This window comes from Nicotiana attenuata, chromosome 9 (genome assembly GCF_001879085.1).
Source record: "Nicotiana attenuata strain UT chromosome 9, NIATTr2, whole genome shotgun sequence".
NCBI classification, from domain to species: domain Eukaryota; kingdom Viridiplantae; phylum Streptophyta; class Magnoliopsida; order Solanales; family Solanaceae; genus Nicotiana; species Nicotiana attenuata.
In genome coordinates, this window is record NC_031997.1 from 38,383,737 (window position 1) to 38,398,030 (window position 14,294).

The 14,294-nt window shown below is 38.5% G+C and overlaps 1 protein-coding gene across 1 annotated transcript in view; it reads right to left on the minus strand.

Annotated features, from left to right (window-relative positions):
- The window catches only part of LOC109232663 (glutamine synthetase-like), a 55,005-nt gene extending 42,345 nt beyond the window's left edge, over positions 1 to 12,660 (minus strand). The window contains exons 1-2 of the mRNA XM_019398419.1: positions 12,521 to 12,660; positions 4,419 to 4,494 (exon numbers count right to left, since the gene is read on the minus strand). Coding sequence (XP_019253964.1) covers positions 4,419 to 4,494; positions 12,521 to 12,660 — 216 coding nt within the window. The remainder of the gene's footprint in view (positions 1 to 4,418; positions 4,495 to 12,520) is intronic.

Sequence of the window (14,294 nt, forward strand, 5' to 3'; positions counted from 1 at the left end):
CCCCCAACCCCCCCCCCCCTAAAAAAAAAAACAACTCCTACAATTGGGCGTCCGAAGCATGGACAACGTAACATGGGGTACGATATTGGGTAAACCAAGAATAACTATGGATGGGTCTGATTCTAATACCATGTGACGAAAAAGTACTTTGATCTAACTCAACCGCGAAAGCTAATTCATGAGATTAGAATTGCAAAGACTATATAACGAGACAAAGCTACCTGCACAAGGTAGGGATAATGTTGGCCCAAGAACAGGTGAAGTTTTGAAGAATGACAAATGAACTCAGTCATGGACCAGGTCCATCATGTGAAGCACAGTGTTTGTCAACCTATACATGTGAGATGCACGTGAAGGAGATAAGTCCCATTGATCAAGCAGCAATATCTCCTGAACTGATCGAAAAGGTTGCATATAGGATAAGGAGAGAAAGTCTCCTTATGAGAAGAGAATACAATCCGGATAAAAGATAGGGTTGGAGTTTGTGTTGTTCAAGGACTCAATTTCGATGGAAGATCAGCAATTGAGTCTCAATCAAACTCTAATTACTAACTCATTAAATAACAGTGATTGTTCTCTTTTACAGGTGTTGCACATACGCAGAAGTAAAACTAAATTGAGAGCAAAAGAGCAAGGCGATTTTGCAAACAATTTATGTGAGATTTAAGTGTGCACTCCTGAAGCTACTTGAACAAGATTGAAGAATCAGCTTCATAAAGAGTTTTATGTGTCTTTCTTTATTTCTAGTTCAATTGTAGTAGGTGGATTAAAGTTGTACCTTTCAGCTTTTATAGAAGCAATTGTAATAGGTACTTTGAGTATTCAAGTTATAGGCTAACTTGAAGTTGTCGCAACAGTTGAGGCTGTGTGCTACAAAGGGATTAGAGTTAATCCTTAGATTTACAAAGAGTTTTTGTAAATGCTGTTTTGGCTCAGTGATTTTAGTGGAAGTTTGGGAAAATCCTACTGAGTAGTAGGTCGTGATTTTTTCACCTTTTGAGCCAGGTGTTTTCCACGTAAAAATCTTTGTGTTCTTTATTTTATGTACTTTTAATCCCGCAAATAGTAGTAGTTAGATCACTTAGAAGAACTTGGTTCTTCTAGATAGAAAATTGGGTACCACACAAATCACCCCCCCTCTTGTGTGGTATTGACGTTTAGAACATCAATTGGTATCAGAGCAGGTTATCCTTGAAGAGGCTAACACCTTAGGAGAAGATCAACATGAGTGCACTACCTGGGAACTGGGAAGGGCAATCCACTGTTAGGCCTCCACTCTTCAATGGCCAGTATTATTCTTGGTGGAAGAACAGGATGAGGGATCACATCATAAGGGAAGACTATGAACTCTGGGACATAGTCACTGATGGTCCTCTAGCAACCTCAAAGAAGAATGCTGAAGGAGTTGATGTGCCAAAGACAAGAGCTGACTGCACTGCCGAAGACCTGAAGAAGTGGGAGAAAAATGCTAAGGCTAAGAAATAGCTTGTGTGTGGACTAGGTCCAGATGAGTACAGCAGGATCCAAAGTTGTACCACTGCTAAGGAAATCTGGGACACTTTGCAAGTGGCTCATGAAGGAACGCCTTAAGTGAAGAGGTCCAGAGGAACACTGTTGTATTCTCAATATGAGAATTTCACTATGAAGGAAGGAGAAACTATCCAAGAGATGTATACTAGGTTCACTACACTGACAAATGAACTTAAGTCTCTTGGAAGGATTATTCTTGAAGAAGACAAGGTTGAGAAAATCTTGAGAAGAGTTCTGCCAGTCTCATGGGAAAGCAAAATCACTGCTATTCAGGAATCTAAGAATATTGCTACACTCAAGCTGGATGAACCAATTGGAAATCCTACTGCCTATGAACTGAGAAGGCAAACCATGAAGATGGATATACCCAAGAAGGAAAGAAGTCTGGCTCTCAGAATTGCTGAAGGTTCAGATCTGGAGGATGATGAAATGGCAATGATCACAAGAGATTTCAAAAGGTACCTGATGAGAGGAAAGGGTTCTTCAAGAGGTACAACCTTCAACAAACCAAGGGCTCCTGAGAAACAGACCAATGAGGGTTGCTACAAGTGTGGTAAGACTGATCACATGATCAAGAATTGCCCTCAATGTGAAATTGAGTGCAAGAAAGAAAGGGCTGAACGAAGGAACAGGAAGAAGGAACAGGTTCAACCAAAAAGGAACAAAGGATCAACAAAGGCTATGGTTGCTGCCTAGGGAGAAACATCAGATAAGGACTCACAGGATGAAGATGGAGATGAACAGGCCCTTATGGCCATCGGAGAATCAGATGATGAACAAGAGGTAAGTATTCTTCATCTCAAAGACAAGATTAAATTTTTGTCTAACGAAAGGCTGGCTGAACTATTACTAGACTTCATTGATGAGTCTGAGATAATTAACAATGAGAAGGAATAGCTATCTAGGGAATGTGTAACTCTAAAAACAAAATGCAAAAGTCTAGAGTCTAGGGCTAATGAGAGTGATAGCAAAAATGCTAAGTTGAAGAACCAGGTTCTTGAACTTGACACCAGTGTCCTAGAACTTAGGTCTGAAAATTTAAAACTGAAACTAGGAACAGGAAAGAAGAAAGTTGATCACACATATCTCACTCTAGAGGAAAACTTAGGAAAAATGAAGGATGAGTTGTATAAGAAGGATGAATTGATTAAAGTCCTAAAAGAAGATCTAGGAAAAGTGAAACATGAACTAGACAGAACTTGCAAATGGAACAAGGCTTCTGATGCACTTTCTTGGTTGCAAGAGCATCACAGTAGCAACAAAAGAGGACTTGGCTATGGGACTCAAGCACCAAAGTGGGACCCTAAAAGCAAGTACCTCACACTTCCTGAAAATAAAATTGCACACACTGTGGCAAGACTGGCCATTACAAAAGTGAATGTAATGCAAAAGAAAAGGCCAGTCAAAAGAACAAAGCCTTTGTTCAAGAAAAAAGTAAGCTGCCTGGGTGGGCAAGAAGGAATTTGATTCATCATTTTGCCAATAGAAAGGGATCCAAACTAGTTTGGGTTCCAAAGATTAACCCCTGATTTCTTTTTGCAGGTCCAAGTGAAAGGAAGTAGCCAAATATGGTATATGGATAGTGGCTGCTCAAAACATATGACTGGGAACAAGGACCAGTTCCTTTCACTTGAAGACTTAAAAGGAGGTAATGTCCCCTTTGGTAATGGAAAGAAAGGTGAGATCATTGGGGTTGGAAAGGTATGTAAGACACACTCTCACTCCATTGAGAATGTCTACTTGATAGATGGCTTGAAATATAGCCTGATCAGTGTGTCACAACTGTGTGACAGAGGTAACCTTGTAGCATTCACCTCTACTAAATGCTTTGTGATTAATTTTACCACTGACAAGATTGTTTTGCAGGGAAAGAGAGTTAACAATATTTACATTGTAGATTTGTCCACTCTCTCAGAAAATGAAATCACTTGCCTAAGTGTGTTGGTTAATGATCCCCTCCTGTGGCACAAAAGACTTGGTCATGCCAGTCTGAATCAGCTAAACAAATTAGTCTCTAAGGACTTGGTGATAGGGTTACTCAATATCAAGTTCATGGAAGACAAAGTTTGTGAGGCATGTGCAAAGGGGAAGCAGGTAAGATTATCCTTCAAAACCAAGAAAATGGTAAGCACAACCAAGTCGTTAGAACTGGTCCATATGGATCTTTGTGGTCCAATGAGAACCATGAGCAGAGGTGGAAAGAAATATGTAATGGTGCTTGTTGATGATTATTCTAGATTTACCTGGGTTCTATTTCTAACTTCTAAAGATGAAGCATTTGACATGTTTACTGCATTTGTTAGAAAAACTCAAAAACAATTAGGAAATCAACTTGCATCCATTAGGTCTGATCATGGAACTGAATTTGAAAATTCCAAGTTTGCTGAATTCTGTGATGAAAATGGTATAGATCTTAATTTCTCTGCCCCTAGGACTCCTCAACAAAATGGAGTAGTTGAAAGAAAGAATAGGACTCTTGAGGACATGGCTAGGACCATGCTTCTTTCTAGTAAACTGCCTCACAGTTTTTGGGCAGAGGCTGTAAACACTGCATGTTACATAATCAATAGATGCATGACTAGACCTCTTGTAGAGAAGACTCCCTATGAGTTACTTAAAGGGAGAAAACCAAACATATCCCATCTTAGGGCATTTGGTTGTAAGTGCTATGTGCACAATAATGGAAAAGACTCCCTAGGTAAGTTTGATCCCAGAAGTGATGAGGGAGTATTCTTAGGATATTCTTCACATAGCAAAGCATATAAAGTGTTTAATAAAAGAACTTTGTGTGTAGAAGAAAGTTTACATGTAGTATTTGATGAAACTAACATTCTTTCTGAGAGATAGGAACATGAAGATGAAGCCATTGGATTGGTAAAGGACTTGACTGAAGCTTCAGCATAAGTCAAAGTGGCACCAACCGAAGGAACAGGTAATGGAACAGGTTTTTCAATCCAGGGCAACCTGACAGGGGGAACTAATCAAAGAGAAATTGAAATAAATTCCTTAAAGGAACCTGTTCATGACCCTGTTCCTCTGCAACAGAACATGGGAGAAACATATAGTAGAAAATAGTTGGTTGTGAAACCTCACAAGTACCAAAGTTCTCATCCCATTGAGAACATTATCACTGATCCAACATCTGGAGTCAAAACTAGATCACAATTAAAGAATCTGTGTGCTGTTGATGCATTTGTATCTCTTATTGAACCTAAAAATGTTGTTCAGGCTTTGCAAGATGCAGATTGGGTCAATGCAATGCAAGATGAACTCAATCAATTTGAGAGAAGTCAAGTTTGGCATCTAGATCCAAGGCCCAATGATAGATCAGTTATTGGTACAAAATGAGTCTTTAGGAACAAACTTGATGAAGATAGAACTGTTACAAGAAACAAGGCAAGACTGGTGGTTCAAGGTTACAGCCAGGAGGAGGGCATAGATTATGATGAGACTTTTGCTCCAGTTGCAAGACTAGAGGCAATCAGACTTCTCATAGCCTTTGCAGCACATATGGAATTCACTCTTCATCAGATTGATGTCAAAAGTGCCTTCCTAAATGGCTAACTGAAAGAAGAAGTGTTTGTGAAACAACCTCCAGGGTTTGAGAGCAAGGAATGTCCTGAGCATGTGTACAAGTTAGACAAGGCTCTCTATGGACTCAAGCAGGCTCCAAGAGCATGGTATGAACGATTGTCAAAATTTCTGCCGGAGCATGGTTACAAGAGAGGTAAAATTGATAGTACCTTATTCTTAAAGGAAAAAGGTAAGGTTCTCCTTGTTGTACAAATATATGTGGATGACATAATCTTTGGGGCCACTACTGATAAGCTAAGTAAGGACTTTGCCAAATTAATGAGGAGTGAGTTTGAAATGAGCATGATGGGTGAGCTTAACTTCTTCTTAGGCTTACAGATCAAACAAAGTCCAAATGGAACCATGATCCATCAGCAAAAGTATGCAAAGGAGCTAATCAAAAAGTTTAAAATGGAAGAATCTAAAGAAATAGACATACCTATTGCAACTGCCACTAAATTAGATGTTGATGAACCTGGTTCATCTGTTGATCAAAAGTTGTATAGGGGTATGATTGGCTCTCTTCTGTATCTTACTGCTAGCAGACCTGACATTGTGTTCAGTGTAAGGCTTTGTGCTCGCTTTCAGGCTAATCCTAAAGAATCTCACCCGGTTGCTGTCAAAAGGATACTAAGATACTTGAAAGGCATCACTGATCTGTGTCTTTGGTATCCCAAAGGTAGCAATTTTAATCTAGTAGGATATGCTGATGCTGATTATGCAGGTTTTCTAGTGGATAGGAAGAGAACCTCAGGTATGGCACACTTCCTTGGTTCATGTCTTGTGTCATGGGCTACCAAAAAGCAAAACTCAGTGGCCTTATCTACTACTAAAGCTGAGTATGTTGCTGCTGCCTCTTGTTGTGCTCAATTGCTATGGATCAAACAGCAACTGGTAGATTTTGGTATTGAAGTTGGTTGTATTCCAATATTCTGTGATAACACTAGTGCTATAAGTATGACAAAGAACCATGTTCATCATAAGAGGACTAAGCACATAGATGTTAGACACCACTTCTTAAGAGATAACTATGAGAAATGACTGATCTCTATAGAATTCTGTGCTACTGATAAGCAAATTGCTGACATTTTCACTAAAGCACTGAGTAGAGAAAACTTTGAGAGGAACAGGTTGGAATTAGGGATGATTAAGATCACCTAATAGGTCCAGTTCAGAATGCACAATGAAAAAAAAAATTAAAAAAAAAAAATTTTGGTTAGGAGTTCTAACTTTGTGTAAATATCTAGATTAATTCTTACTCAGTTTCATAGTTTAGTTAGTATACTCCTGTGACATGTGTACATATGACTCCTGATCTCTTACAAAGTTTTTTCTATTATGGCATTTGAGGCATGTTCAAGAGAGTTCTATATGAAGAACCTGATTCATCAGTATGAGTTCATATGAAAGTTCAGGTATGTTTTCGATACTTTGCATAATTAGAAAGATTAACAATTCAATCATGAGCAGAAGTCCTATACTTGCCAAATTCCTAGAAAATTCTATCCATTGAGGGATTGAACCAGTTTCGTTCATTTAGAACTCTAAAAAATCGTAATTTTTGCCTAATATCTAGGGAAGCCAAAAAAATCATTAAAAGCCTGGAATTACACCTTGATTAGACTTCTAATTGACCCCTGAAAAGCTGCCGTTACTGCATTAATGTCAAATTGCCTTTAAATACACACCACATATCTAATCTTCTTTATTATTCTAAAATCGTCAAAAATATTTCTCCAGTTTTAATCGCTTCTCTTCTTCAGAAATTCCCAAATTCTCTCAAGAAACAATCAACCATGTCTAACCCACAAGATCATCTTGGCACTCCTCCACCACCATCACCCTCAAATTCATCCTCATCTACTCCTCCTAGTGAATCCCCAAAACCTAGGCTTCGAAGGCAGAAAATGTTGGCTAGAAAAACTGTAACATCTGGAGCTCTGAGGAAGTTTTAAATGAGAGATTGAAAGCTAGCCAGATGAAAGAAAGCCCAGCTCAAGAGTCTGACTCTGAATCCTTTATATCTGCCAGTGAAGGTGAAGGACATGGGTCTTCTGACACTGAGAAAATTCAAGAAACCCCTGAGGTAAGTTCTTCTGTGGCTGAAAACGTAGAAAATAGGTTTGTTCTAGTTGGACCTGTTAGAGATGTAATGTTGGCTGAATCGAGTAGGAGTGGAGGTAAAAAGAAAGGAAAAGAGAGAGAGGGAGCAAGTGGTGAAGAGAGGGGAAAAGGTAAAGGAGCAGTTCTTGCTATATGTGGGGGTGCAGAAGAGAGTGGCATAAAGTCAGGGGGAAGTGGCTCTAGGGAAGCAGCTGAAGGGTTGGTTCATCTAAGCAAACAAAGAGATGAACCTGGTTCATCTGCTGAGGAAACCCTGGCCGATCTTCTGAAAAAGGTTGGGGCAAGTTATGACCAAAAGAAACGCAAAGCTACCTCACAAAAGGCCCAAAATGTACCCTAACCAACCAAGAAAAGAAAACCTTCATCCCCAAAATCTACTGCCCCTTCAGTGCCTAAGGGAAAAGCTACAAGAAGCAGGGTAAGACAAAGTGAAGCTGACCTAAAAAAAGCTCTGGAAGAAAGCAAGAAAAAGAAAATGGAGAAGGGAAAGAGAAAGGTTGCTGAATCCTCTGAGGTTGTAGAAGAAGAGGAGATGGAACTGGTCCATCAAGAAAGGTGAACAACAGTGGAGGTTCTACACCAAAACCTAAAAAGTCCAAGACTTCTTCCAAGAAGTCTTCCTCTGTACCTGTGTCTGCTGAACCCTCATTATCCAAGAGGACAAGATCTGCAGTGAAAGGCAAGCAGGTGAAAATTACTGAAGAAGATGATGAATGGAGTGGAGAAGAAGAAGGAGAGAAATCTGAACAGGAACAGGACAAGCTTGCCATTTTTGGCAGAAGAAAAATCTTGAAAGGTAGACTGTTGAAGGACCTGGAAAAATCAGGGATGAAGAGACTGGTGGATGCTTTAGCTGCACAAGGTTGGAACGACATGGTCCTTGAAATGGATGGGAGGCTGGCCAGGAATGAACTGATTAAATTTATGGCCAATGCTGCTGTGAAAGATGGAGTAGTCACCAGCCTGGTGAAAGGAGTCAAAGTGAAGTTTGATGCACTCAAACTGGATGAGATCCTGGACATACCTACTGAAGGGTATGATGACTATACAAGGCAAAGGTGGCCATGCCTGGATTCTCTCCCTACTGCTCTTGAAATCACTAGAAGGTTCTGTGACTCTAGAGATGTGCCTGAAGCCAGATTTGTGCAGAAAAGTGAAATGAGGCCTGAGCACAAGGTCTTGTTTGAATTTGTCAACAAGTGTCTATTGCCTAGACAGGAGAGAAGGCACACTGCAAATTACATGGACCTGGTTCTTATGGAGTGCCTAGTGAGAGGAATGCAAATCAACTGGCCTGCTTTCATTGTCAAATTGCTAGACAAGGTCATCAATGGCTCCAAGGCTCATGCCACTCCATATGGGTTCATACTGACTACAGTTCTGGACAGGCTGAATGTGCCTTTGAAGAAATGGGAAATGGCATCAAGCAAGGAACATTTTTGTGTTAAGACCCTGCTGGCTTGTGACTATCCAGTCAATGCCATCCCAGTTGAACCTGGTTCATCTCTGAGGACACCCATCAACAGCAAGGTTAGGGCTTTGGTTCAGGAATGTGGCACTAAGGATGATGAAATTGCTAGGCTCAAGGCTCGTGTGGCTGAATTGGAAACTGAGAGAGATGGCCTTAGAATTGAGCTAGCCAAAGAAAAGGAGAAGAGTGATGGAATGCTTCAGAATATGCTGAACCTTCTCCAATATCAACCCTCTAGTTCTTCCAAGCCTTAGGTCTCCTAACACTTGTCTTCTGAACCAGTCTAGTACCCCCAGTGACCCAGATTAGGGATGTTTCTGTTTTTTGCTCATGTTTTAAAAGTTTTTCTTTCTTTTTGTGGTCTGTTTGTGGAATCATATCTCTATCAATGACAACTGCTGTTTTCTCTTGTTCACTGATGATTCTGATCTTGATAGATTAAATATGTTTGTTGATTATTGATAATTGCACAATGATTTCACTTGCAGTTGCCCCAGTGGCCATGAGTACTTATTAAAATCTGGGATTCACACTGTGTATGCAACTTTTCGATGATGCCAAAAGGGGGAAGAGATATTGTGCTTTACTCATTATTCTGATTTAAGTGATATTTATAACCTAATCAACCTGGTCCTTGATGATAAGTAAAATTTCTAAGTTAAGTGTTGTTGGTTAAGCTGAGTTCTTACAGGTTCTTTGATCAGTAAAAAGCACAGAGTTTGTCATCATCAAAAAGAGGGAATTTGTTGGCCCAAGAAAAGGTGAAGTTTTGAAGAATGACAAATGAACTCAGTCATGGACCAGGTCCATCATGTGAAGCACAGTGTTTGTCAACCTATACATGTGAAATGCATGTGAAGGAGATAAGTCCCATTGATCAAGCATCAATATCTCCTGAACTGATCAAAAAGGTTGCATATGGGATAAAGAGAGAAAGTCTCCTTATGAGAAGAGAATACAATCCGGATAAAAGATAGGGTTGGAGTTTGTGTTGTTCAAGGACTCAATTTCGATGGAAGATCAGCAATTGAGTCTCAATCAAACTCTAATTACTAACTCTTAAATAACAGTGATTGTTCTCTTTTACAGGTGTTGCACATACGCAGAAGTAAAACTAAATTGAGAGCAAAAGAGCAAGGCGATTTTGCAAACAATTTAGTTTTACTTAAGTGTGCACTCCTGAAGCTACTTGAACAGGATTGAAGAACCAGCTCCATAAAGAGTTTTATGTGTCTTTCTTTATTTCTAGTTCAATTGTAGTAGGTGGATTAAAGTGTACCTTTCAGCTTTTATAGAAGCAATTGTAATAGGTACTTTGAGTATTCAAGTTATAGGCTAACTTGAAGTTGTTGCAACGGTTGAGGCTGTGTGCTACAAAGGGATTAGAGTTAATCCTTAGGTTTACAAAGAGTTTTTGTAAATATTGTTTTGGCTCAGTAATTTTAGTGGAAGTTTGGGAAAATCCTACTGAGTAGTAGGTCGTGGTTTTTTCACCTTTTGAGCCAGGTGTTTTCCATGTAAAAATCTCTGTGTTCTTTATTTTATGTACTTTTAATTCCGCAAACAGTAGTAGTTAGATCACTTAGAAGAACCTGGTTCTTCTAGATCGAAAATTGGGTACCACACAAATCACCCCCCCCCCCTCTTGTGTGGTATTGACGTTTAGAACATCAGTATACCACTTTAGTATAAACACATTTATCCACCTCAACTGAAGAAAAACATTCTCTTAGTAAGACGTGTTCAAATTTCTCATACCACTACTTAGGAGATTGTTTAAGGCCATAAAGAGATTTAACTAATTTACAAACTTTATTTTCTTGTCCAAGAATGACACAGCCTGCAGGTTGAACCATGTAAATTTCTTCTTCTAAATCACCATTTAGAAAAGCAGTTTTGACATCTATTTGGTGCATAGAACGCTTATAGATTGAAGCTAAGGCAGTTAAAACTCGAATAGAAGAAATTCTTGTCACTGGTGCAAATGTATCAAAATAATCTATATTTTATTTTTGAGAAAAACCTTTTGCTACTAACCGAGCTTTATATTTATCTAAAGATCCATCAAGATTAAATTTATTTTTGAAAATCCATTTACAACCAATAGGTTTTTCACGAGGAGGTAAGTCAGTTACCATGTATTATTTTTCATAACAGAATCAATTTCAACTTTTATTGCCTCTTTCCAATAATTAGCTTCTAAAGAAGATATAGCTTCAAAATAATTTGATGGTTCATTATCGCCAAGAAAAGTTTGAAATCATTTCCATAAGAAAAATATTCTTTCCTAGGACTTTTGCTCCTTCTCAGTTCCTCATTAGAGGTAATTTCACTATTCGTTTCAACAGGTGTATGAGAAATTTCATCAGACAATGGATAAATATATTCAAAGAACTCAGCATTCTTTGTCTCAATAGTATTACAATCAAGCACATCACTTTTTGAAACAAAAAATCTATATGCAACACTATTTTCAGCATATCCAATAAGCATACAATCAGCAGTTTTAGAACCTATTTTTCTCTTTTTAGGTTCAGGCAAAAGAACTTTAGCAAGGCACCCCCACACTTTTAAATATTTCAGATTAGGTATATAACCCTTTCATAATTCATAAAGAGTTTTGCCGATTCTTTTATGCGGTATTCTATTTTGTAAGTGACATGCAGATAAAATAGCTTCACCCCACAAATTATCAGGGGCATTAGAACTAACTAACATAAAGTTCATCATCTCTTTCATTGTTCTATTTTTTCTTTAAGCTACTCCATTTGACTCAGGTGAATAAGGTGGAGTTACTTCATGAATTATTCCATTCTTTTCACGAAAATTATTTAAAGATAAATATTCTCCACCTCTATCAAATCTAATTCTCTTGATTTTTCTACTAAGTTGATTTTCAACCTCAATTTTATAAGAAATAAAAGCATTAAAAGCATCATCTTTATTTCTAAGACAATACAACTTAGTATATCTAGAAAAATCATCAATAAATGTCACATAATACTTTTTACCACCTCTAGTCATAGTATGCTTTAAATCGCCTAAATCAGTGTGAATCAAGGACAATAATTCGGTTTCTCTATTTACAGAAAAACAAGTCTTTCTAGTACTTTTAGCTTCAGCGTATATTTCACACTTGTTAATGTTATTTGAGTCTAAACTAGATATTAATCCTAACGACTGCATTTTCTTTATATACGCGACATTAACATGTCCTAGTTTAGCGTGCCACAAAGAAATTGACTCAACCATATAAGCAGAAGAAGATGCATTTTTGTTGTTGGTATCAAAAATATTAAGCACAAATAAACCATGGTTACAATATCCATTGCCCACAAAAATATCATTTTTGGTCAATACGACCTCATTATTTCCAAATGAAACCTTCACTCCAACTTTTTCTAATAACTCCACAGAAATCAAATTGGTTTGGATATTAGGAACATGCAATACATCACTCAATGCTAGAGTTTTACCAGATGTGAGTTTAAGAAGAATTTTCCTTTCCCAAAAATACGAGTTGTTCTTGAGTCACAAAGATAAATAGTTTCTTCTCCTTCCTCAACTTGGGTGTAAGACAAAAATTCATTTTTGTTTGCACAAATGTGCCTAGTAGCACCAGAGTCTATCACCCAATTTCTCACATTGGCCACATTATTTATTTGGGAAATAACCGCAACAACTATATTAGCCGCTTTAGTCAAATTAAATTTTGAGTTAGCGAGATTGCCATTTTTCCCAACTCTTCTATAGCATTGAGGTGCATTTTTCTTGATGGTTTTAATATTAGTATTGGATATGTAACCATGTCTATTCACATACCTGTGTTTTGACATTAGTGTTTGCAATAACGTATTTGCAACACCATGGATATCTGGTAGGACAGCTGGAACAGTAGCAGCAGAGAAAACACCAAAATTTATAGCATCATCAAAAATCTCCGTAGTAGTATTACTTGCCATAGTTTCTTAGATTGTAGGAAAATGACATCGGAAAATAACGATGATAATACTGCAATAAGGAAAAAGACAACAAAGGGAAGTTGGTGAATAATGAAATTAGAAGGAAAGAGAAGAAGGATTTCTTTTTGTCTTGCTGATGATGATTTCTTGTCCAATTGAGAGCCTATTTATAGGCACATGTGCATGGAATCATATGCTGAGGGAAAGGAACGTGGCAAAGCAATTTCCACTTTTCAAAAGCTTCTTGCCATTTATCTCTTCCCTTCCAGAAGGCTTGCCACATGTTCTTGTGTCACGACCCGGATTTCCCACCCTCGGGAGTCGTGATGGCGCCTACTCGTGAAAGCTAGGCAAACCGAGTATTATAGATTCATTAACCGCTTTACTAAGCCTTTTTAACAGTTCAATATAATAGGAGATCAACAGTGGAATAATTATCATAAACAGAAATGTGGAAGACGAAAACTAATAGTTTAACCATATACTAGCGTGGAATCCAACATACAAATCTACCCAGAATTTGGTGCCACAATGTCACGGACTATCTACGAATACTACAAACAATGGTCTGAAAGATAAATACAAAGTTGTCTCTGAAATACATAAAAGAAACAGAATGGAAAGGTAGAAGGAGACGCCAAGGCCTGCGGACGCCTGCAGGACTACCTCGGGTCTCCGCCACTGGACTGAAGGTAGCAACCTCACTGTGGTCCAAAAGCTGCAGCACCGGGATCTGCACACAGTGCAGAGTGTAGTATCAGCACAACCGACCCCATGTGCTTGTAAGTGTCGAGCCTAACCTCGGCGAAGTAGTGACGAGGCTAGGACGAGACTACCAAATAAACCTGTGCAGTTAAATCATATACAGCGGAAAAATAAAGGCAAATATTTACAGTTAAAGATAGAAGGGGGAAACATGTTGCGGGGAATATCAGGTAGCAATAGAAAACCAATAGGGAAATGTAAAGAACGCCATAATTCAATTATCAGCAAGAAGCAGGAACTCAATAACACGTGCACGGCATCACCCTTCGTTCTTTTACTCTCATCCTCACCATAAGAATCAATAGAATCGGCACGACATCACCCTTCGTGCTTTTACCTCACATAATCATGGCACGGATTTATCCTTCGTGCATTATCACTCATATCATGGCACAGCATTGTACATCGTGCGACACGGCATCACCCTTCGTGCTTTTACCTCACAATATCGGCACGACATCACCCTTCGTGCATTAACACTCTCAAAATCACGCACGACATCAACCTTCGTGCTTTACACTCTTCCTCACCCAAGCAACAATCACAAAGCAATTTGGGCAAGGGAATCAATAATATCACAATAGGATCCCGGCAAGGGAACAATAGCATATTAATAATATCCTGGCAAGAGAGACAATATCAAAAGCAATAACATCCCGGCAAGGGAGACAATATCATAAACCTCTTCTCTTTTCCACAATTACTTCACAACTCAATTCTCAACTTGAGCCAATGCTCTACAACGTTCAATTACCAAGAATACTTCCATAAACTTTGTTCAACATTAGAAATCGTCATATTAAGCATGAACAATACAAACAGAGTCACATCAATCATAATATAACACTCACGGGCATGCTTGACACCGA